At 39.7% G+C, this 24600-nt stretch overlaps 2 protein-coding genes across 2 annotated transcripts in view; one reads left to right on the forward strand and one right to left on the reverse strand.

Moving 5' to 3' along the window:
* Positions 1–24600, forward strand: part of PSMD1 (proteasome 26S subunit, non-ATPase 1) — a 61893-nt gene that overhangs the window by 14746 nt on the left and 22547 nt on the right. The window contains exon 17 of the mRNA XM_031603481.2: positions 23944–24058. Coding sequence (XP_031459341.1) covers positions 23944–24058 — 115 coding nt within the window. The remainder of the gene's footprint in view (positions 1–23943; positions 24059–24600) is intronic.
* On the reverse strand, positions 7–18338 carry HTR2B (5-hydroxytryptamine receptor 2B). Its single transcript, XM_090147456.1, has 4 exons — positions 16403–18338; positions 15093–15772; positions 8682–8882; positions 7–6720 (listed from the first exon to the last, which is right to left on the reverse strand). The coding sequence occupies exons 2-4, from the start codon at positions 15397–15399 to the stop codon at positions 5840–5842; spliced, it is 1389 nt and encodes a 462-aa protein (XP_090003582.1). The 5' UTR covers positions 15400–15772; positions 16403–18338; the 3' UTR covers positions 7–5839.

Raw genomic sequence — 24600 nt, forward strand, 5'->3', positions numbered from 1 at the left:
TCCTTTAGTCACTTCCACAGCTTTTGACTTGGTGTCTGGCTTTTTTTTCCCCAGGAAACGCGTGCTGCACTGTTGCTAATATTAAATAACTCAATTACATGCTGAGTGGATGCTGGAAAGTAAAAAAACAAACAACAAAAAAAAAACCACCTGAGAATAAAACCTCAATCAGAATTACAAACATTCTCAAACATTCGACAGACACATAATGAGCCTTTCTGTGGGTTTCCAGCCTTCTAGCTTCATCTAACTCTATTCAGACAATTAAGTTGACAAACAGAATGAAAAATTAATATTGGCAAGATTGAGAGTTAATTAAAAATTAAATATACAGCGCTTGTACCAGATCTCATAAAAGCAGTGCTACTCAGACAAATGTCTTATTGCTAAAACATTTCTGGAGATGGTGACTGGTAAGATTAACCTGAAGAAGGATGTCAGAATAGCCTATATTTTCTTTTTTTTTTTTTTTTAAGCATCCACTGTTAAACTCTGGCAGATTACTGGACTTAGAAAATAATTCTTGTGTTTGCTTTGATTGTATAAAGTGAAATCTGTGACTGTAGTGGTATTTTGTAGTAGTGCTCTGCAGTTCTCTAAGTAGGAAGATTGGTAGGTTTGGGATTTTTAGGGTGTTCTTTGTGCATGTGTTTTTTTGGGGAATGTGTTTATTGTCACTGTGGTTTTTTAATCACTGGGGAAATTGGAAAGCTTCCCCAGTAACTCAACTGTCTTCATCTGTTAACGCAGGAATTTGCACAGTCTGAGCTCTGAGCCAAGCAGTAGCCTTTTAAGCATGTCTGAGAGGTGGAGGTGCATACCTGGGTCCAGGTCTCTAATTTTCAATGGATATTTTCTAAAATCTTTGTTCACATCCTCTGTGCATTAGTGACAGTCTGTACATTCATCTTATAACAAGACAGTAACAGATGCTAAATGCTGATATTCAGAAAGTGGGTTACTAATGCCACCAGTCAATTCATCTTTAACCAAGTTCTTTCTCACACAGAAGTTATTCTGCTCTGTTCTGATTTGTCTGAAGCATGTTCTGATTGTGGTCAGCAGGCGTCAGCAGTCATCTCTCAAGAGCTTCTGCTAAGTTGCTTTCTTGAGCACAGATCATTCCTTGCTGCATAGTGATCTGTGTCTCTTCTGAAGCCAAAGGACCTCTTAAACTGGCTTCTGCATCTGTGTAAAGAAGGAAAATTACACACACAGGCCTTCCCTTGTTGCAGGCATCTTTTTTCATTTTTTTTCACAGGTCACAATGGAGCACTTTTGATTTCTGATTTCAATATCATTCTTGTTCTCAACAGATGCAATGCATAACTGGGTATAGATAGCTGCCTACCAAAGCAAGAAGCTGTCAGGGCTCTGACCTACACCACATATCAGGTTTCTTGGAGCACTGCAGCCTATCTGCTTCTTCAGATTTTCTCTCTGAATGAATGAGGAAAGCAAGGACTTAATAGTTAAAATCTAGCCAGATACATGAAAATCTGGAACCTCATCTTATTTGCTCTCTATTCTGTTTGCAGATACAGTACTGTGCTAGCCCTAAGTCTGTGTAAGTTGCCCTAAGTTATGAATTTTAACTGATAGTTCTGGGTCTGTTCTCTTCACAGTCAGAATGAGGAAGTGAATTACATTAACTTTTGAATCTTTAACCTGTTGTGCAGTGATAGAGATCTTATTCTACCACTTTTTCTTTTTTTTTTCCACAGAGGAGTACAGTCCAAAATGTGCCTGAACAATTTAGGGATGAACATTTTCTTGTAAAAGCAGTTCCAATATCTATGTTGCTCGATAAGAAAGGATTAAAATTTTAGCAGGTTATTATCATCATTGGCTAAAAATCTTATGTTAGACTGTTGTAATAATTAAGTCTTCTCATTTACCAGCTCTCAAAAAGTGCATAATCAGTTGTTACGCTTTGTGATGTGGTTCTGGGAGGGATTCCTTGCTTTGTCTAGCCTTGACCCCTGCATTCACATGAAGCAATGGAAGGGATTTTCTGCATAGTGGGACTTGCATATTGCCACTGCATCACTTTGTGATTATAAACCAAAAGCTGTGTTTCAGTGCCCAAAAGGAAATATTAACCATCTGTGTAGGGATCTGCAGGCTGATTTTGCATTATCTTTCTTGTCCACTGAAAACTGTTACTTGGTGTGTGCCATCCCATGTCAAAATTGCAGGCATGCAGAGACATAAAGAACAAATGGGCTGATAAGTTTGTCAGAATTCACGACTGAAATGACATCTCTTTATAGGACTGTTGTTTGTTGAAGTCTAATTGGATTTACTTGTGCTAAATGCCATTAGTAGTGTACCCCATACTGGTCAGTGATCTGAGAGTTGCTAGATGTATAGAGCTTGTGAAGGAAGTGTCTTCTGATGGGAGGTGAACAGCTCTGCAGTGCAGTGGGCTAGGCCCTGGCTTGGGTGAAACTCATCTAAGATAAAGGAATATGACTGAAAGTCCTGTGAGAAGAGGTCTCATTGAATTCTTTTTTTTTTTTTTCTGATGCCAGAAAGGGACTTGTGAATCTGGTATCAAAACAGGACAGCAAGCATGTTTAATGTGGTCTGTGTTTCTCTTAAGGAATGCATGCTGTTGCTGTGGGATTGAGTGTGCTGGAGGTGTGAGTTCATCTGCTGGGCTGTGCACAGCAGCACTTAGGGAATGCATAGACTTGGACTTCTCTTGGTGCCTTTGATAGGAATAATGGAACCCAATAAAGGTGGAGCTGTGCAGTCAGAGGGTGATAATTTCCTTGAAAGCAGCATGGGTGAATGTGACAGTTCCTGACAGCTGGAGTCCATAAATTTGTGTCAGAAATATCTAGTTTATTTTCTCCTTTTGTTACAGCTGTCTGAATAAGCGTTCTTTTTGGATTTGAACTAAAAGTGTTATAAATGTCACATAGATATTTTTAGGTAATAGAATATGTTTGCTTAACAGAGCATTCTGTAAGGCTTTTTGCTGCTTGCTTACCACGTGAGTCTTCCTTTCCAGCACATCTTACTGCCCTGTGTGCATTCAAGAGCACAGCTTGACTCCTAAGACTAGAGTTAATGGAGCAGTACAGTAACAGAATAAAATGGGATAGAACATAATATAGTCTGACAACATTTAATGCAACAATATTTTGTCTTAACTTTAAGATTTTAAACTTTTTATTTATTTATTTAGAATTGTGTGTGTGTGTGTGCTTTTCATTTACTGGAAAAGCCAACAAAAGAATGTATAGCTACTTAATTCTTCATGTGTTGAGGTTTGGCTGCCATTTTAGAGGGGATGTTCTCATCTAGGCTATTTCTTTTTGCCTAGAAATTGCAGTATTAAATTTTCTATCATGTTATGAAAGAAATAAAATCTACCAATTTACAACATTCACCACTTAGCATGGATTAGTGCTTACCTGAATGACTGGCAGCATGTTGCACTAGGAGCAAAATGCTGGAGCAACCGTGAGAGAATACATTTTTACAGCTAGTGAATAGAAATTGCTGGTCCATCAACGTTTAGCATATTGTGAATTGAACATGTATGTTTTCATCCTGTTGGGTTTCTATGCATGGAGAAATACTTTTTATGGTAGGAAGACTGGGCTTTTGGTTAGTCTCGAGTCCTTTTGAGGTTTATGACTCAGTTTAAGTATTGCTGTTGACTACATTCAGTAACTGGAATATGCTGAGAGTCTATTTCTGGTTATTGAAGTTGAGCTGGCTTGACAAAATACATCATCTTCTTGGGGATTGTTTCCTGTTTTTTGGAGTCTAACCATAGATAGAGGTCTTAAAATCATCCTCTAAGGGATGCTTATGGCTAATTACTCCTACTGTCATTGCTACCTGAAGACAGACAGGTGAACAAGAGCAGAGTCAGGCAACAGAGGACTAAGTTACCTCTTGTTCTTTTCAGATGCTGAATAACTATTTGTGATGTTCCTGATAGAAAGGGAAGCTTTAAATTATTGCTGATGGTGGGACTATTAATCCAGCGTAGTCCTAAAACTGGGAAGCAAATATTCCTGCCATTGTTCTCCTTGGAAGACAAGTTTGGGGACTTTGCTTTGCTTTGCTTTTTTTCCTACACCCTTTCCCCTAGGACTTCAAAGTAAATAGATTTAATGAAAGGCTTTTGATTCTTAAACATTTTTAGATACAGGAATCTTTCACAGCCATAATAGTCCATCAATTCTGGCTTTTAACTGCAGGATCCTCTTAAACAAATTTTGGCTACTGAAAGAGAAGTAAGAGCAGTTAAGAGCTTATTCTAACTTCAGTGGCTATCACCAAAAAGGGTAGGAAGGAAGGAGAAAGATTACTGTAAGTACCGTGGAGATATTTTTAATACTTTCTCCTGGAGCTCTCTGGCATTTGTTACATCAGGCTCTGTTTCGAACTTGCATGTGTTTTAAATTAAATATAAATAAATGTTGGAAAGAACACGTTATCTTTAGTACTTTCTGTTCCATGGACGAAAAAATACCTAAGCTTTTTGCTGTACATAATTTGTGTAACTAAAGAGCTCTGAAAATATTAAATATGAAAAAAAAAAAAAGCCTGGGCTGAAAATTTTACTGTAAATGGAAACTGTGGGGAAAAAATAGCAAACTGGCTGCTTACTGTAAGAACTCCAGCACCTTGGGGAGATCAGATGCTCTGCCTAAAGAGATACAGTCTGGGACTAGCAGATGCTCCAGATTTCCTAGTCAGTAGAAAGTGTTAACTCTTCTAGACTGTGAAAAAAAATTCTTTCTTTCATTTTTGTGCTGTGATGGAAGTCTTGATTTGCCACTGTGATGTGCTGACTGCACTGAGTGCAGACTGAGACCTCTAATCCTATGACATTGATCCAAAGAATTTTTTTTTTCTAGTGAAATTTTTTTTTTAGTAGAACAGAACTGTCAATATGTACTGGTCCTGATACTATTGTTGCTTCTTAGACACTTGTTTTTAGTTTCAAGTGAGCTAGCTATTTTATCTTTAACTTTTCTATTTTGTGTGAATGATACTGGATTAGGGAAAGCTTTTATTGGAGTTGTAAAAGCCACAAAAAAAGGAACTTTACTTATATATTAGCAAAGTTAGTGATGTTTCAGGCACTGACTGTCCTATTTTAGTTATTGATGTGTTATGGCCCTATTTTCGTTACATATTCATTTTCTTAGTATGAAAAGAATAAAGGGCAGTTTTCTCTGACAGATTTGACAATGCCAAGCATGTTTATATGTGAGAGTAATGAAGATGAGATTCTGGCCTCCATCCCTATAGAAAAAAAGTGCAATGGGATGATTTCCACACATGGAATGTTTTAGGTTTTTTTTTTTTTTTTTTTTTTTTACTCTCTTGGAAACATTTTATGGTTTGTTGGTGTGCCTTTTGGTATTTGGAGCTCATGATTTCATTTCTGATACCCCAGCACACAAGAAAAGCTCATACTTGAGTCTATGGTGTCAATGGGGAGAACTATAGGAAGTAGTTCAGTGTGTTTGTGTGCTGTTTAAGCAGAGAAAAACTCCATGGGTTTAAATCAAGAGGCTGAAGATGATGAGGACTGAAGTCAGATACTTGCACTGATTTAGCTTTTATTTATTTCCCTCTTTCTGTATGATACAGTTTTGCTATAGTCATTGTTTATCATGGAATGAAGTTGCCACTGTGGAGTTTGGGGTTACAGTAGAGGAGACTTTGGAGGAGAGGAATTCTTACAAATTTTATAAGATATTGCTTGCATAAATGAAACAATAGTATTTTTAACTTCTTATAGCACAGTCACCTAGAGTAATAGAGATGGTAACACTATGATGTGGTCACAGCTGTCATTCCACTATACATAGCTTACTTGTTCTTCTGTTTTATCAACTTCATTCTCTGTGAGCAGCAATGTATCCAGCAGAATGGCTGATGATGCTTGGATGGGTGAGCTCCTCAGCCTCATTGGGCTCTGGTACATGATGGGATTAATCCCATTTTTCATCCCATGCATAACAAAGAGCTTGGAATTTTCTGTCACAGAATTTCTGAAAGAGATTCTGCTGGAACACTTCCGAAGGACCTTGCCGGTCTTTGTGGTCCGATAGTTGCAAGTGATATACCTGCTGAAAGCCTCCCTAAATGTTTTGTTGAAGAGTGTGTAGACAAGAGGGTTCACTCCTGAGGATACATATCCTATCCAAACAAATATCTCCATGAGCTTTTGAAAAACTTCCTTGTTGCACGAATTGCACAGGACTGAACTTATGTTAGTTATGAAGAATGGGCACCACATCAACAAGAAAAGAAAAAATACAATTCCAAGTACTTTTGATGCCCTTTGTTCATTGGTTATGGTTTGCATGGATTTCCTCCCAATGGTAGACATTCTACAGATGGGCATATCATTGGTCAGAGTCTTATCTTTTCTAGAGCCATTCAGCATGGCCACCTTTTCTGGAGAGCAGGCAGGTGTAGCGTCACGTTGAAATACTGTGGACACTGTTGACCAAGTGAGACGTTGAGGTGGCTTGTTGATCAAGTAGGCCTTCTTGCGTAGCACTTGAATTGTCAGAAAGTAAGTGACTATCATGATAGCAAGGGGAATGAAGAATGCAGCCACTGATCCGTACAGAATGAAATCATGAAAGCGATCAGGCGTCAGAAGACATGTAATATTTGTAGAGTTTCCATTTCCATCTTCAATTCCTCTGATAGGGACTGGAATAGCAATGCCTACGGAAGAAAAACCAAGTATTTAAGTAATTGCTTGCAACCTCAATTTTGGGCCTGAATCTTCAGAGTCTTTAAAGAAAAGCAGTTCCTGAACTCTCTAGAGTAGGCACAGAGTGACTTGAGAAGACATCAGCTGTTGAGAGCATCACGTGGGTAATGGGGCAAACAGTACTTTGTGAGACTTGGCAAGCTCAGTTTTAACAGAATGACCACCACCCCCCACCCCCTTTTTTTTTTTTTTAAATCAGATTAGGGGTAACCCTTAGAAGTCAAGAAAGCAGCATGAAGTTGCCAACATCTCTAGTGTAAAACACATGAATTGCTTTGACTGTAGTCATTGAAATTAGAATGGTTTTTCCCCCTCATGAAATGAATTTCCCTAATGCTGTTAGCCTCCTTTTTTTTTTTTCCCCTCTTTCTTAGGGGCATCAAGTTATTGGACACAGCTGATGTTTCTTCACTCTGCTCAACTTTCATATATACAAGTAGTTAAATAGATGCCAGAATTATTCAGTGTGTGCGTTTGAGACACATTTGTTGTATCAAGTCACTTGGATATTTAAGAGTGTTTAAATGAGGCTAGCTTGCTTGCTAGCTCTGTAATTCAACACTTTCAAAAAAAAAAAGTTAGCAGTCTTGTCTTTTAAATGAATTTTTTATAACTGCTAAATTACAGTCAGCACTTCATTTGCCAGCAGTCTGACATTACAACAAAAACAACAGGTTCCTTGCTGTCTGGTGAAGGTTTTTTGTGCTATGTTTCCTGATACCACTTAGACATCTAGGGATTTACAGTATTCCTCTGGTTACTGAAGTTGGCTGGGGCAGCAGGAGGCAAAATGGTTTTCCCTTCAGCCACTTGACCCCTTCCTTGAGAAGAGGCACACCTTTGGATACAGTGAGCATTTAAAATGAAAATTGAATTAAGTTAACCTTTCATTTGGAGAAACGAGTCTCTACTGCAGAGTTCTCTTGTGTTAGATAAAAAGAAATGGAATGTACAGCACTGATTAATAACAATAAATCAGATATTAAAAGGTCAGCTTTCAAGTGTCACATCTCATTAAGAATTTCCTTTTTTTTTGTGATAAAATAGAGATTTTTTTTTCCTGTCATCAAGGTTCTGCCAGATTTTTTTTTCAAGTTGAAATTTCTGTTTTTGGGTATGCATGCTGGAGTCAAGAAGATGAATTTACCTATTCTTTTATGCGTCATTGGCTAAAATAATCCAGGATTATTCTTTTTCTTTTGCACACAGCATACAGCGCTATGCCTATTGCTGCCTACAGTGCACATTAATTACTGGAATTCAATGTTTTCACCATTTTAGCTCATTTAAAAGACTTTAAGCAGTGAAGACAAGTGAGGTGCCATGTGCACAACAGGGAGACACTAATAAATGTTTATACATTTGCATCCTTTGTATCAACTGTTGGGTGATGGGTGAATTTTTACTTAAAGGCCTTTCTGTATGATACGTTGCCAGTACATGGTAGTCTTCACTGTGGCTGTTACCAGCTGCTCACTTATCTTTCAATTTTTGGTGCAAGTAATTTTTTTTTTAACTAGCTTCATGAGACAGTTTTAAGTAAGGCACTGATTTTAACAGTGTATACTCAAGGCTTAAAATTGTGTTTAGATGGATATATATTAGATTGTTTCCACAGGAACATGGAATCTTGCTTTCCCATGAGATGTGCTAGCCATGCAGATGTTGTCAGAATTCTAACTTGTGGAATTTTAGAAGCATAAAGTATGATGCTTACATCTACTCAGTCCTTGACCTTTCAGGTAAACTTGATGAGCAGCTAGTCAGACTTTTGATGTAGCTATGTATGACCCAAATGGTGGACTTAGGCTGACCCTGATTGGCCAGATGTGTCTTTGTGCCCAACTTTCACCTATTGTTTTGGATGTGAAAAGCTTCTGCATTGCTTTTCCAGTCTCAAAACCTCACATACCTATTGAAATGAGCCAAACAATGATGATTTTGATGATTGTTGTAGCCCATGAGTTGTACTGGCTGGCCTGGATTGGCTTTTTAATCGCAATATAGCGGTCTAGTGAGATGGCACAGAGGTGCATGATGGAAGCTGTGGAAAAGAGGACATCAAGGAACAGCCAAATGGGACACAAGGCAGTTGGAAAAGGCCAGGCGTTGTCTGGAAGAGAACAGAAAACTCATTAGAATCTTAGCTTTTTGAGAGTTTTTAGTATCTTTCTTTTCCTCATTTGGCATCAGTACCTGTGAGAAGTTCCTAACCCTATAGAAACTGAACATTGTCACCACAACGTTCATTACGTGTATTATAAGTCATTCCCTATCTTTCTTTCCACTTTAGATCATGAGCTCTTTGTAACAAGGACTCTGGATTAAAAGAGTAAAACAGATTTTTAAAAATGGGTCATGACTGCTTGGTGCAGCACCCTAATAATAAATGGGGGTTTTTTCAGCTTTGTCTCTCTGATAGTCCTCTGATCCAAGCACAGAGGAGAAAGCAGGCCATAACCAGAACATTAGTCAATCATTGCAGAACTATGCGTGCATCTTGAAGTTAGCAGTAATCTTGAAGAACAAACAAATGATATGTTATCCAGCATCATGACCATTATTAAGGTTTTGTGGTATTCAGTGTTGCAAAAGGTAGATATTTTGGGGGCTGGATCTCCTATTCTTTACACTCATAAACTGAAATAACTTCACTGAAACTGATTTCTTTCACAACTGCTTGATTTTTCACTCACAAGTTGTTTATATTATAATCCAGTGCAAGCAATATTCAAACTGAAATGCACCATAGTATTGCTTGTGTGTAAGAATGTTCTGCAGTCCTGGAAATGACTTTGTGAGCACTGAAGTTTCTTCTACTTCTAGTTGTGTCAGTTGATCTGCTCAAATTGTCTCTCCATATAAAATTAAACTGTGCTTGATCAGTAGTTTCATTAAAAGCATTGCCAGATAATTCAGTTCTTCATTGAATAATGATTAAGGAAAAAAAATTGTAACAAATCAAACTTTTTAAAAAATCTCCTTGCCCCAAACAAATAAATCTACGTGCTGAGAATGCCAAATGACCAAAAATATCGTAATGTTCAATCTTATCAGTGTGGTAATGGCACAACAGTTTGACATTAACATTTTTTCTCATAATATGTCCATTAGATGGAAATGATATGATACTGCTTTTGAAATATAAGCGCCAGAAGATGGAAAATTTTATGAAGTCAAACGTAGCGTGCACTTTTCTGCATTGCTGTGTATGTTTGGGAACCTTCCCTGTAGACATGAATGATCAAGTGAACTCCCTTTTTCCTCCCAGCAAAATCATCGTCCCCAGAGCAATGAACTCCAGGTGAGGATGGTGTAGGAAATAGGCAGTAAGGAAGAGAAGTGGGTCTAGTTTCAGACCACTAACCTGTAAATTTTATATGGCATCTAGCTGTGTATTTATTAAAATAGATATCTCCATTGAACATATACTTCAAAAAATTGCTGTTGCAGGTATGAGGAAGTGATAATTAGTGTGTTATGAAACAGCTACTGATGTCCTGTTTTTCCGTCTACACTTTCAACTGGCCTTTGAGCAACAACAAAAAAGGAAACATGAAAATGCCTTGTGGTTTGTTCAGCCAGAAAGCAAGCCAGAAAAAAAAAATACGGTTAAAAGAAATAATTTATTAGAAAATCATAGGAACATGTTCTGAGTTGGAAGAGGCCCATGAGGATCATCAAGTTCAGAGAAGTGGGACTACTGCTAAGTATGATGTAAATGATGCAGGGTTAGCTCAAATAAAACGTGAACAATGAAAAGAGTATTCTGTGCATCTTGAAGGATGCACAGAGAACGCTGCTGGATTTCAAGCACCTCACGCTGCTGTTTAAAGTGCATACATGCTGATCCCTGGATTATAAGTGTTTTACTTGCTGTAGAACAGCAGTGTAAGTTATTTTCATTTGCAGCTTTCTTCTCTTTGCAGAAGAAATCCCTCAAATACTTCATTCAAAAGCTGCTTTTCTTTTTAATATAATGTATGAAAACAGCTTGCTGGTGCAGAACAACTTTGTGAGTTTTATGAGCTTTAGAGTTAGTTGGTAAGTGCAACTGGAAAGAAGGCTTTGTCCTTTAGTTTTTCTTTGGAACTGAATGCAGAAGGCAGTAAATCACCTTGGGACTTCACATCAGGATTATAGAATTATGTTGTTTTCTGTGCGTATGTTTTTTTTTATCCAAACAAAATCAGGGTAGATTTTAAATGCAGTAGCTGAAAAGACTTGATGAGCATGGTCATACTTGAACAAATACATAGTGAAACTCTATCCATAAATCCTGAAGTATCAGCTGGCTCTCTAGGATTCGTACTGTGGCACACATTTCCTTCTTGTTTGTACACGTGTTAGAAGCTTGGTGCCTAGCATGGGAGTGACTGCTGTTGGCTTGGTGATGTGTGGTGGTGCTGTGTGTCACAGTTTGCCTGTTGTGTTAGTTTGGGAGTAGGGAAAAAGCAGAATATGAATTTTACTTCAGGACCCAGAAAGCATCTCTGACCTCTGACAACAAGCAAGCAGTTGAGTTCCTGCTTTTTATAATTTAGATTGGAGGTAAATGGTCAAGTCCTGCCAAATGGCAGAGTGTGAGGGTCAGACTGTTAAAAGCTCTGATTCTCCTGTTATAGAAACACACTGATGGAGCAAACCAGAGCACTACGTGATTCACTGTGCTGAAATTCTCCACCTTTTTTTTCCTTGGGAGTTGAAATGCTGATATTAACCTAGTGGATTAGACTTCTTTTTTTTTCCCTGAAAGCCTGGGTTAGCTGACAAGCCTGCCTGCCCGAAATCTTGTCTGCTTTCTCCAGCTCAGGTAGCATAAGGTAAAGATGCTTCCTTCAAACCTGGTCTCAGACTCTCCTCACTGCGGTGCTGCTGCTGCAGATTTTCCTCATTTTTAGTTATTATGTGATAAAATATATGCTTTACAATTGTCGTGCACCTGGAAAGGTAAGATGAGCTTTTACCACAACTGTCTGTCCTTGAATGGAATATTTACTTACAGAAAGATTTATGTATAGGAAATACCTTGGAAATGTGTAATCCCTAAAACAGTGCATGTATACGCACGATTGAGAGAGGTCTTTAAATAGACTTGAAGGTAGTTTGTTCTCTTGCTACAAGGGCTGCTGAAATGTGCCGCGTGTAAAGGATTCTGTGATAGGAATCGTTTTGTTGCTGGTAGATGATAATGCTTTTGCTGGGAAGGAAATTGATATTTTAATCATCAGCTCACTTAAAGCCCAGACTTGAATCTTCAAGCTGTGGTGTGTGGGTTCATTGCGGCAGCTCAGCTTTGTGGTCTCAGGCTCTCTGTGCTGCTGCTTTGCTCTCTCCCTCCTGAGCTGCTTGCTTATTTCTCCACTTCAATTGCACTTTCAGCAATACTTTGCTGCCGTGCAGTTCTTTGAATTTCACCTATGGAATCTGTATTTCTAGAGTTGCTTTGTGAGAAATGAATGCTAGTTTTTTTACTTACATTTAGATCTGAGATGTTGGACAGTAGTTATCAACGGAATAAATTTTCTCTTGTTTGCACAAGTGAGAAGGAGAGATTTTCTGTGGTTCGTAATCAGTAGTGGGGGAAGATTGGCTGTGATTGCTTCTGGTGAGTTACAAAAGTCATGGTTTGCAACCTGGGGGGATCAGCTCTGCCTTTTGATTTCTAAGTGGATGCATGTGAAGAATAAAGGAATAATTTAAAAGATGGCACTGTCTGCAAGTAAGCCACTGCTTATGAAGCGTGGACAACAGACCTTTTCCGCTTCAAATCTTGCAAGTCAGATGCTCCTTCTAAAGAGTTTGCTAATTTCACCATCTGATGAATAGCAGCATTTTTGTTTTGCTTCAGTAGTTCTGTGTTTACGAATGTGGGTAACTTTGGAAAGCTAGATTTCTGAGTGTGCAGTGATTTCCTAACGTGCCCACCTTTTTGTAGAAGAAATGAGGAGGATTTAGTAACCAATAAAAGCAATGAACTGTTTGTATTTTCTGACACTTGTGCTCTTAAATCAAAACTGTACTATTGTATGAATATACATTACATTTCTGTCACCCTACCTAAAAGAGGAAATCTGCTTTTCATGGTATTATACCTGTGGGTTGGTATTGGATTTTGATTTTTTAAGGGCAGTTATTTAGTATTGCAACAGCCTATTTCTGAAGATTATTCTGTATCATCAGTGCATGAAGCCATTATCTGTAGTAGCTTTTGCATTTGAACACTGTGACACTAATTTGTCCGAAGCTGTTTAATGGGACTGCAATTTAGTTCACACCTATTTCCTCAAATATTCTCCGTATAATTAGATATCAGTTCCGAATCAGAAGCATAATATTTGTATTCCGTAGCTGGAAACTGCGCACAGCCATTGCATTATGACTGAAACATTCCTGCATGGAGGTGCCAGGAGGCTGGATGGCCTTCTGACTATCAGTGATTATTCTGTGTCCAAGTAGTTTGTTTGGGTAAGGTAGCTTTGCGATTTAGGCCTGCTATGTGCTGTTCTTGCTGGATCCCACAAACTCCTTATGTTTTGCTCATGCTTTGAGCTTCTACAAGCACTTCAGCATCTCCTTCCTCTTCATAAAGAGGGAAAGCAGTTTTTCTGCTTTGGAGCCAGAGAGAAACGTGAAAAATTTCAGTTGTAACTGCTGCTACATAGAAGACTGATTGCAATTTCATTTAGTAAAGTTGGTTGTAATTAACTGTTTTCTTGTGTATTTCCTGCACCGTGAAAAATGCGTTTGTTTGTAAAGATTCCTATGATGCTTCAAACTGTGTAACCAGGATTTATCAGATTAATTGGGAGAGATTAAGGAGCAATATTCTCTTCATAAAGTTTAAAAAGAAGTTATTGATCTAGCGTAATTGAAAAGCAACACCCAAACCTTCACAAAGTCCGTAACCTGCCTTCTCTCTTTATTGGTCGCTAGTCAATTACCAGTGCTTTTATAGTGATCTGTGCTCTTATAACAACCACTAATTTTATTATTTCTGTTATTAATGAGGTCTTTGGCAAGAACTAAGCAGTCACAGTGTCTGTGAATTAGCACTTGCATGCAGAAGTTTCTCATCTCTATGCATACACTTGTTTTTCAAGGTAGAAATCCCTGTCCCAGTTATGTACTTTCCTCTTTGTAGAATCTGTTGCTTGAAATACATGTGTATTTTATGATATCTGAGTATCCTACCCTGATGCTCTGAATTCTAACCTCCAATTCATAGACTGCTAAGGAAGGTACGGACTGGAATGCACAGAAATTCCGTGTCATTTTAATGAATAGCCACGTTTATTAGTAAGTGATTGCAGTTCCATGCAGCAAACAAAGCAACCGATGCGCTTTCTGAAATAAAGTTTGATTGTGTTTGTTTGTTGCTCAGGCAACTCCTACAGACCCAGCACAGGAAAAATGAACTCCTGCTGTCTTTCATTATCTGGGGTTCAGTGGTAGCTGTACCCTCAAGATGATTCCGTAAATCCTTAGTTTTTTTTTTTTTAAAAACTATACCACATTGATTTTTCATTTGCAAAAAACTGAAATAGACTATTTTTAATTAAACATTCTTAAAGAATCTCAAGGAGTAAAAAAGCTGCTTTCCCATGGATCTGTTTCTGATTAGTTGTAAAAAGTAGTATTTGATATAAAGCTGGACATGAGAAAATATGAGAGTCATCCTTATTCTGTAATGACTAATCAGAAAGAAATTGTCACACCCTATATATGTTTATATAGACAAAAAATCTGTTTTATTTCATGTGAGCCAGATTAAATGGTGAATCTGAGTCTTGAAGATCAGGTACACAGATGGGGCTGCCCTGGACATTACAGGCAGATATGGGACTTCTTTGGGATGCTTTACAGACCTTGCCATTTTTCCCAGAGCAGGAGAAAATCAGTTTCCCAGAAAACTGAGGCTGGTAAAGCTCATCATTGGTGCTTCCAGGAACCGTGTTTTTAAGAGATGACTCTCATTAGTGTAATATCCAATACAACAGATTTCGAGGCTGAGCTGAAGTTACTGGAAACAGTGATTCGCTGTACACAGCGTAATTTGCCATGTCTCCCTCTGAATAGTATCAGCTCTAAGCCTTAGGTGCTTTTTCAGTGGTTTGTTTCAAAAGAAAGACTATCCACTGAGGATATGCTTACCATAAAGGCATTAGATGGCATTATGGTTAAAGGAAGAAAAGATTTAGCCCTCATCCAAATAATATTCAAAATCTCGGTAGCGGAAAGCAAACAACTTTTCTGTTTAAATCAGACTTCCCAGAATTGTACCCAGTGTGCAAGCCTGATGAAACGAACGCGCCGTACTCACCAAACAGTATTATCAGAAGGGCAATCGGCATCACAAACAGTCCCACCAGCAAATCCGCCACCGCCAAGGATGTTAAAAAGTAGTTGGTGGCATATTGCAACTTCTTCTCCAGAGACACCGCCAGGATGACCAGGATGTTCCCACCGATGGTGGGGATGATCACCAGCAGGATCAGCAGTGCTGCCCAGCGCACTTTGTTTCCTTGCTCATCGTTTGGGTAGTTCTCTTTGGGTTCTGTTACCGAGAGAGGTGACAAAGATCCATTGGCAGCTCCAGACCCATTCAAGAAATGTAAAGGATGGGGCATCTTTGTGCCCAGCAGGATGTGTCCGAGAGCTGTGTTTTGTGCAGGAATTGCGTACGGTGCAAGAGTTCAGTGTGCCTCTCTGCTCCAGGATGGTCCTGAAGAAAGGCCAGCATGGTCAGTATGGTAAACTGGTCATCTGCTATTTTGAGGTACAGTAACCATGTCAGAGCTTGGATCCAATTTTTTTTTTATCCCGTGCCTTACTGGGTGTGTTGAGGTCTTAAAAACTCAAGTCCTGTCTTGTGTCCATCTCTGGCTGTTAGGGCTGAAGGTCTGACGTCCCCATATAGCGAGGTTCAGCTCTTAGAAGATTATACAAGAGAATTCAATAGCTGAGAATAGTAAGCAGTTCATTAGCTCCCATCTTTCACCGCTGTAGGAAAAAAAGAAAAAAGAAAAAGTGGTTGGTAGATTTGGATGCCAGTTGTTTCCCTCTAGCTATAGCGTACGAAGGTTTGGTTTGCTGTTTGTAAGCACAAACTGGTGCAGACAGATGCTGGTGTGATGTGTGTGCAACTCCTCCTCTCCCCAGTGCCGACTCTCCGGCAGCGTGTGCGTAGGCAGGCAGCAGTTCCCATGTTTCCTCTTATTAAGAGTCCTATTTCTCCGGACAGGATCACCCCAAAAATATCTTCAGAAACGATGTATGTGGTTTCTGTTTTATTCTCTACAGTCCCTACTTTATCAGGGGAGGGTCAGGAAGTTGCAGATAATAAAACACTGGTGACAATCCCAAGGGGACCATAAAGATTTATGGAACTGAGACCTCTACATTTACCCATTCCTTCAAGGGGGGGTGAGTAAACCTCCTTTTGTTTTTGTAATCTGAGCAGAGCTTCTATGAAGCACAGCCTTTTCTCTTCCTCTCCCCTCTCTCAGCTCAGCTGAAGACTTAACGCTTACGTTTCCCCCTCTAAGCAGATGCTAAAAGAGTTCTGTCCTTAGCTGAACAGTTCCTGAGAGGACCTGATGTGCTCTAAGTCTCAGGTGAAGAAAGCCTTACCTTCTTCTCTTGTGTTTCAGTAAAGTTCACTTGTATCCAGGAAGATCCTCTGTGATTTGTTCTTCTTTTTCATCACCTGGTGGACTTTAAGATAAGGTTTTTCACTGTTTTCTAGAAAGCCGGTTGTTCATTTATTTGTGTCTCTTATTTTTCAAACATATGTCTCTTGTTGTGTGTTTGTTTAGCACTTAGCATTTCTTTTAACACCAAACGAAGAATTTCTCTTTGGGGAAAGCTGTCTTCCTTACCCAGGCACTTTCTCCAGTTCTTGAATGTAGGAAAAGAATCATCCTTGCTGCATTTAAAAAAGATAAAAAAAAAAAGATGTCCTTTTCTTCCGTCCTTCCTCTTCTACTCTCTTGATGATTTTACTTATGTGATTAGCACGGTCTCAGTGCAGTTTTCTTTGTTCATTAGCAGAACTTGCAGTCTGCTGCTACCCATTGTTTGCTGATCGACTCATTCCAGTACATGCAGCTCCAGCGCTTGGAAGTAGGGAAATTAGTGAGTGGGGGCTTGGCTGGAAAAGAGCCAGCGAGCATTAATTGATTCAGCGCTCCAGCCCTATAACGTATGCCTCTTGTAGCTGTGTAAGGATCTGCAGATCCTGCTAACAGCCCTTCCTCCTACAATATCCTAACTGTACGCAGGGCAGCATGCGTGCATATGTGCGCGATCGCTCTTGCTGCCTCTCTCTGGTCAGAAGCACAGTTAACCCTGCAAAGTTCTGCTGCCACAGAAACGCTCTGATTAGCACGCTGTTTTAAGTGTGTGGGCTGTTACTTTAAATCTTTCTACTTGCAGCTGCTTCTTATTATTGTGAGTGTTCTTTTTTGATACCTTCCAATTTTCAGTCAAATATGTGTATCATCTCTAACTTTGCGTATTTCTTCATTAAAATGGAAATAGGTTTCAGTTCTGTGGACATTAGCTAGATAACTGAGTAATAGAGTCATTGAGTTTAAGACCAGAAAAGACTATGATCCAACCCTGGGACGTCACCAACCATTACACTCCTGAGCTGCTCGGTGCTCAGCAGTCTCAGCCTGGCATTTGGGTCCTTGGTGAACTGTGAATCAATTCATATTCATTTAAAAATAAGATAAGCTTCTTTGGAATATAGCTGCGTTAGAGCCAAAGTGAGAGAGTGTCTGCCAGACACGAATAGAAATATTTATCTGGTGATTTGGGTAGTATGCTAGAATATCCAGCAAAGTTGTCATCACTTGTTCTGTATTTTTACTGCTTAAAAAGAAACCTTTGTTAAAATTTCATATTGTCTTCATTTTCAATTGATTCTTGACGTCTTTACTTCCTAAGATATAACTTTCTGAAGAATAAAGATGAATCCAGCTATGGTAATTCTGTTTCCTCAGGATGGAGCTATTGGCAGTAGATACAGAATCGTGTATGCAGAAGGAATTCTGGATTAAAAGCACCGAGGTGCAATAAACGATAGGTACTTTAACTTCAGTTGTTCTACTTGTGGGTGTATGCCATGTGCTGCTCCTCGTGTCACATCTCCAAATTAGGAGAACAGAGTTAAAAGCTCTGGGGGTTAAAAACAGACAGTTTCTATCAGTAACTTCTGCTCATCATCAGCACCAGTTATTGCTATAAGACTGTGCTGGATGCCAAGTGTTATCTTTAAAGAGATGGGTTTTTTCTTCTCATATTTTATCTTTCACAGCACAGTAGACGGAGGGACTTCAGTGTGGGGGAAGTATCAAAGGTGCAGAAATATAGTTTTGTCCACTTGTTATAAATCTTAGGCAAGTAGGAGAAGGTTGCTGTGATAAAAAGTTATTTCTGTCAAAGGGAAAATCAGGTGTTCCAACTTCTCTGGAATACCTCATTGCATTTTATAATGTAATGTATATGATTAAAACATCTTCGCCTCCAAAAAAGGCTGAATTAAACAAATTAGGAGGGAGAGGCACTTTGATGTAGCACCACCCAAAGGCTGCACTGCTGCCTGCAGATGGGTGCAATGGGAGCTGCGTAAAAGCATCCACATGAAAAGGGAAGGGATTTTTCAGTATAGATTAAAATAGTGTTCTTAGGCCCTTCCAGAGGATGGTGATGAGACTTCAGCTGTATGTAGGCTTGTACAGAGGATATACAAGCATATAGCTTTGTGCGTTGTTTCATTTCAGATGGTTAAAAAGCTTACCTGTCTTTTATAATGGTTGTTAACTTCCTCAGGCTTTAATAAATTTTCGGGGGGGGGGGGAGATATCCACTTGTATATTCACTACAGGTCTCTAGCAAGCTCTTTGCACACCTGGCTGGGCTTTCCCTGCACGCTCCACCTATATGCCCTTTCCTCTCCAGTGGCAGAACTTCAGGCTTGCTACACCCCACTGCACCATGAGTATTTGAGCCATGCATAGATATTTCACCACAGCTATTCCTTGCTCTTATTTCAGTTTTCAAATGTCTACTTCAGTCACGCTGTCAGTGGTGGCAGCGTCCTTTGGTAGGCGCCCATCCCTGCGGCTCCTGTCCTGCAGCTGTTTGCAGCCCTTTCCTGACCCTCCTGCTGGTGGGAGGCCGCCTGGGAGCCCTCCTTCCTCAGCAGGTCTCAGTGACGCAACTGGAAGGCAATTTGGATAAAATTGGTACGGAGAACGAGCCTGTGCTGCATGAGATAGTTGCAGGAAATTCCTGGCCCCTGAATAGCTTGCATCCTTTTGTCAAGGGAGAAGTAGATGGGATTTATGCCCATGCCTATCAGACACTGAAATATGCCAGTTTGTTGCGTTTTTGTCTGCGCTTTTCCCCTCCTCTGTGTTGTGCCCTGCTACACACACGCTCTCTGCGAATTGTGCAATTAGATGTCTGCGTTCTTCCTTTATTAACTCATTCATGGATGAAATGAAATGTACATTAAGCTTTTCTTCTCTACTTGCCACCACACAAGCAAAGCAATGTGTAGAACTAGTCCTGTATCAAATGATTAATTCACGTCCATTAGCTTAGCAAGTCATAAATATTTATAATCCTTTGAAATATGACTGGGGAAACTTGATGAGGAATTTAAAAGATAAATTTGACATTGTTCTCCTAACATTTCATTTTTCACTGAGTTGTAAAGCCCTTACATGTTTAGACTAAAAAATAAATGTGTGAAGTGATGGTTCAGATAATTCCACTTTTAGTCTCAAGTTAGACTCACTGTGATGGTTTATTTTCAGTATTCTATTTGTTTACTTGTATACTTGTAAAAGGTAGCATTGGAATGTTTTCATGTTCAAATATTGCTAAAATAGAAGCAGAAATGACAGTAGTCCTATAACCTTCAAGATGTGTAAGTCTCAGAATGGGAAGTAAATTGCACAAAGGTATTTGGATGTAATTCTAACTGGACTGTGATCTAACATAATGAGTGAAATGTGCTTCAAGATGGGACAATGGGACTTGTTAATTTGTCTTGGGGTGTTGATGCACACTTCTTGGACCAAAAAAAAGCAGCTTGTTAAGCAGCATCAAAGGACCCAACAGTATGTGTTAAATTTCAGTATGCCAATAAGGCTCTTGTGGACAAATCATACAAAGAAAGATGACTTTGTACCTGCAGGTGTTGCAAATGTAACTTACCTTCAGAACCCCCCTTCCCCCCAAGCCTTAGGATTCTGGATAGAGCTGCTGTAAGAAAGGATTCCTTTTGAAAAGGAAATAGAATTTGCAAACTATGGAGAACTTTCCATCGTCAGCATCATTAATTGAAAGGACGAATGACCATCTTCCTCTTCCAACCAGTCTGTATGTCTTTCTTCAGATTAGGCCTATGTTTTAGTTGGGGATTTTTTTAAATCGGAGGCTTAATAAAAACTTTATTTCTGAGAAACTTCAGGGCACTTGGAAGCTAAACATCAGCCTTCTATATACAGTGCAATATTTGTATGTTTACGAGTGTCATGTATTATATCCCAGTGATGAACATCCTCAGGAATGAGATCAAAGTTGAGGCTGGAGCTGGGGTTGTGTGGCAGCATTAGGCAGTTGCGTTGTGCTTTTGCGAGGATTCAGAATCCTCAGTTAAGCAGTGTTTGTTTCTGTGTGGTTTTGAGAGGAGCCACTTGGTGAGTAAACCTGATAAAATGCCAGCTGTTATGTTTTGCTGACGATTTCTCATTACTGTCTTGGTGCATCTTAATTTTTTTTTTTTAAGGTTTTGTTTATTACTTCTGAAACAAACCAAACTGTACCTTGGAGCAAGTCCTTCATCTGCAGGCCAAGTGTCACAGCAGTAAAACCTCTCCTGGCATGGGCTGGAAACAAAGCTGTAGCTGGCTACTGTGTAGAAGTTCTAGGGAAGAGACTTGTGAAGCTTCTTTGGCTTCGTAATTTATTTTGTTTCCTGATAACAGAAGGAATAAAGCCAGTTGTGACGAAGATTTTTTTGGATGTGGGTGTGGATTCATTGACTTTATATTTCTTTGGGTTATATAGGAGCAGTAGAACAATACTCAAATGAAAATGAAAGAAATAATCAAGCACTTCTGTTGTTTTGCTGTTGAGTAAAACATAATTGCAAAAGCAGGCTGCTTGAGCAAAACCAGCATTAGGAGGAAAGGAAGGAACCGGTGCATTAAAGGTAATTTGGTTTAAAAATAGACATTGCATATCTTCCTAAGATATACAGCCCAGTTTAAAGACATGCCTCAGGCTTTAATGTAGGAGTTTGTTGGATTAAATTACTGGCCTCTGTTACAGGAAGGTCAGCATAGGGGACTACGATACGTTGCTTTGGGCCTCACAATATATTAAATATATTCCAAGTTCAGGGTTTTTACTGTGACTTAAGGGATGAGGAGTGGGAATGTCTGCTGTTGAAACTGCCCTCTGCATGTCCACACATCATTGCAGGATTTCACGCAAAGTTACCATCTGTTTAACCTGCAGTAACAACTGGTGACCCTACTAGTGCTAAGAGCAGCCTCTTGCAGGGTGTGACTGCTGAGAAATTCATTCGTCTTCATTATTGCTTCTCTCCTTCTTCCAGCACGGGACCGTAACCACACATAAGCCCACTGAGGGGCACGATGGAGGAGGTGGAGGCCTGCGGCGGGCGGCCTCCAGCAGAGGTGGTGTGGGACTGGTACTGGTGAAGGGGAGACCTCCTCCATCACAGCAGAGCTGCCTCTCCTGTGCTGAAAGCAAATCAGTGGCTCGTGTGGCTGTGCTCGCAAGGAAGGGTGAAAACCTCAGGCTGAGGAAAGGAGAACGTGATGGTGTTTTCAGCATGTTCCTCAGTCATATTACCAGTTAGAAGTAATTCCACAGGAGCAAGATTGCAGGCTGTGCCTGCTTAGGAGAGTGTTTCGAATTGCTCCTTTGATCACTTAACAGAACTGGTTGGAGTTTTATTAAGTGAGCTTTGGAGCTTTTATTTGCTAACCGTCTGGCAATAGCATGTAAGACTTTGTAAAGCATTTCAGCTGTAGAGCAAGCAAACATGTTTCAACGTAAGCACTGATGCCAGCACTGCTCTTGTAACTGAGGTCATGTTCCTCTGATGAGTGTTTTTATGAGGCTCTTTAGCTTCCTCTGCCCACTTGTGATTCTGCCTTCTCTTGTGTAATATGTGGGGAAGAACTTCTGGAAGGCTGCAGTATTGAGAAGACTGCAGAAGTGAGGGAAGTGGTGGGATCCCTTAAATAACTTCTACTCCCACGATGGATTTACAGGAGGCCATCTGTCACTGTTTGACTGTTTTATGGGTAGATTTGAGATAAAAGCATTCAAAATAATGACCACAAATAATGTAAATCTGACTAAGAATTCTGCAATGAATTGGTGGGTGTTAATCCTGATTCTGTAATAAAAACTGTCGGAACTTCTGACCCTGAGATGCAAGGATCTGTCCAAGTTAATGACTCTATAAAATCCAGCTTTCTGAGCAGGAATGTAACAATTAATTCTTCAAAGTGCATAATCACGTCTTTACCAGAAGATTTTTTTTTCTCCTGTCTGACTTGCAATCTGCGTGCTCAACATTTGCTGAAGTAAAGCAAATAAAAAGGTGTTAAGAGTCTTTGTTCAAGAGCTGAAATCTTCTGTGCAGCTGAATGCTCAGGCTCACTTGTTACAGGATTTGTGATTCCCGCTCTCCACATCAGCTTGTTTTGAGTAAACATTCAGCTGTTATTTGAGCAACAGACTGATAGGTGGTTTTACACATGCTTTTTAGGTCATACAGTATATTAGTCTGCTGGCTTGTGGGACAGAATCATTTTGTTTCCCATCTCCTTCTGATTTCTTAGTGTTCCTTGGCATTGGAGCATCTTAGTGCTTCCAGCTGTTCTTCTCCTCTTGTGTATTTCTCATGTGAATGTTCTGGGGAGGAGCAGAGTGCTGATGTGCTGAGCAGCCTGTGGAACCAGGGTGCTTGTGGGTCCCCTCAGACGTACATGAAGCAAGGCTGGAGCCTGGGTGGGTGCTGCTGGTCTGAGCTAAGCAAGAGCAGGAGAGGGATGTGCAAAGGGGAGTTCAGGGCTGCTTATTGGAGGAGACTATGGGGGATGTGTTGAAATGGGAAGAGATAGTAGTCAGAGTAGAAATAAGCTGATTATCTGCACAGTGCAGAATTTCACATAGCTGGATATGTGAGCTTGTCTTGGGTCCTCGGTCATAATGAACAAAGAAGATACGTTACTGCTTGAGGTCACTTGTATCTGTTTTGTATGATTCAGGTATGTGTTTACAAAAGAACAACACTGGAGCATAATCACATTTTTTTTTTCCTATGCCTTGAGTTGATTGAGTACTTTGATAAGCACCTAACAATGCAACATGATGCTACAGTTCCTACGTACTACAGGTACTGCCAACAACCTCCACTTCCAACATAGCAAACACAAGAAGAAAAGAGCCGATATCACAAACTGACTTAGAACTGAAAGCTAAAAGCTGAGAACACCTTAGTTTTCATTTGTATATTTTCATTTGAAATCAGCTTACAGTCAAACCAAATGGCTTGTAAGACTGGCTTTCGGATTGCAGATGCGACAACTGCAGAGCTAGTCTGAGGTGATGGGCAGTGAAATGGAGAAGATAACCAGATGGTATGCATTTTGCAACCACTCATAATTAAATCTCTTGCAGTTTATAGTTTTCTATTTTTCTCTTTCATGAGCATGTACTTGCCAACTGCATTCCTGCATTGCTTGTGTGTTTGTGGTGTCATGAGATTGGGTAGATTTAAGAATGAGCTGTGGTGAATGTATAAGAGTTCAGAAGGGAAATGAGCACGAGACATGCTTATTTTCATTACAGAAAATATACATTGCGGAAAGAAGATTCTAGTAGGTGACAGCTGTGTGTCATATCTGCTGGGATGGGGAAATTTATTAATTTATACACTTTTCCCTGTTCTTCTCTATGTCCATCTGTTCTGCTCCTCTTGTTACAGTTGAGAAATGCAAAACATACTGTGTAGAAGGACAGTTTCAAGTTTTTCCTGTATCAACAGAACAAAGTCTCCAAATTTTGAAGAACAGTAGTAATAAATAACACTTTATTTTGCCTTTCTTTAGGACTCCTGAGCAGTGTCCAAGTGTGGTTTCTTTGCTGTCGGAGAGCTACAATCCCCATGTGCGCTATGGGGCTGCCATGGCTTTGGGCATCTGCTGTGCGGGCACTGGAAACAAGGTGAGGATCAGATCCATTCACTTTTTTGTACTCTCCTTCCACAGAGATGTTTGTGCAGGAATGTCACACACAGAAATCACATTTCTTGCACTTGCACACTCCTAGGCAGCTGTAGGAGAGCAGTACTACTTTAAATTTTGTCTCAAACTTTCCCTAAGAGTTTTCTTACTGTTAGTAGCCACTCAACATTAAATGGATGTTCAGTACTCCAGAACCATTACTCCTTCCTTCATCCTTGATCTTGTACAGATCAGTTTGGAGGAGGATAGGGAATGCCAGTGATAGGAAAGCAGCAACCAGCAAACCAGCTCTTTTCTTCTTCTCTGTGGTACATAAATCTTGGAAAATTCATGTAGAGCCAAATACACTGAAACTTACTGTGTTTTCCAGTGTGTAATTCTCTGTTCCTTTGAAAGTATCAGTAAGAAAGAGATAACTCTCACATGTAGGTGACAAGGGTCTTTCCCATTTCTATAAGACAAGCATCAAGTAAACTCTGGAATAAGCTTCCACACTTCATCCACGTATGTATTCAGTACTAG

This window comes from Phasianus colchicus, chromosome 10, assembly GCF_987193195.1.
Source record: "Phasianus colchicus chromosome 10, bPhaCol1.hap1.1, whole genome shotgun sequence".
Taxonomy (NCBI): Eukaryota; Metazoa; Chordata; class Aves; order Galliformes; family Phasianidae; genus Phasianus; species Phasianus colchicus.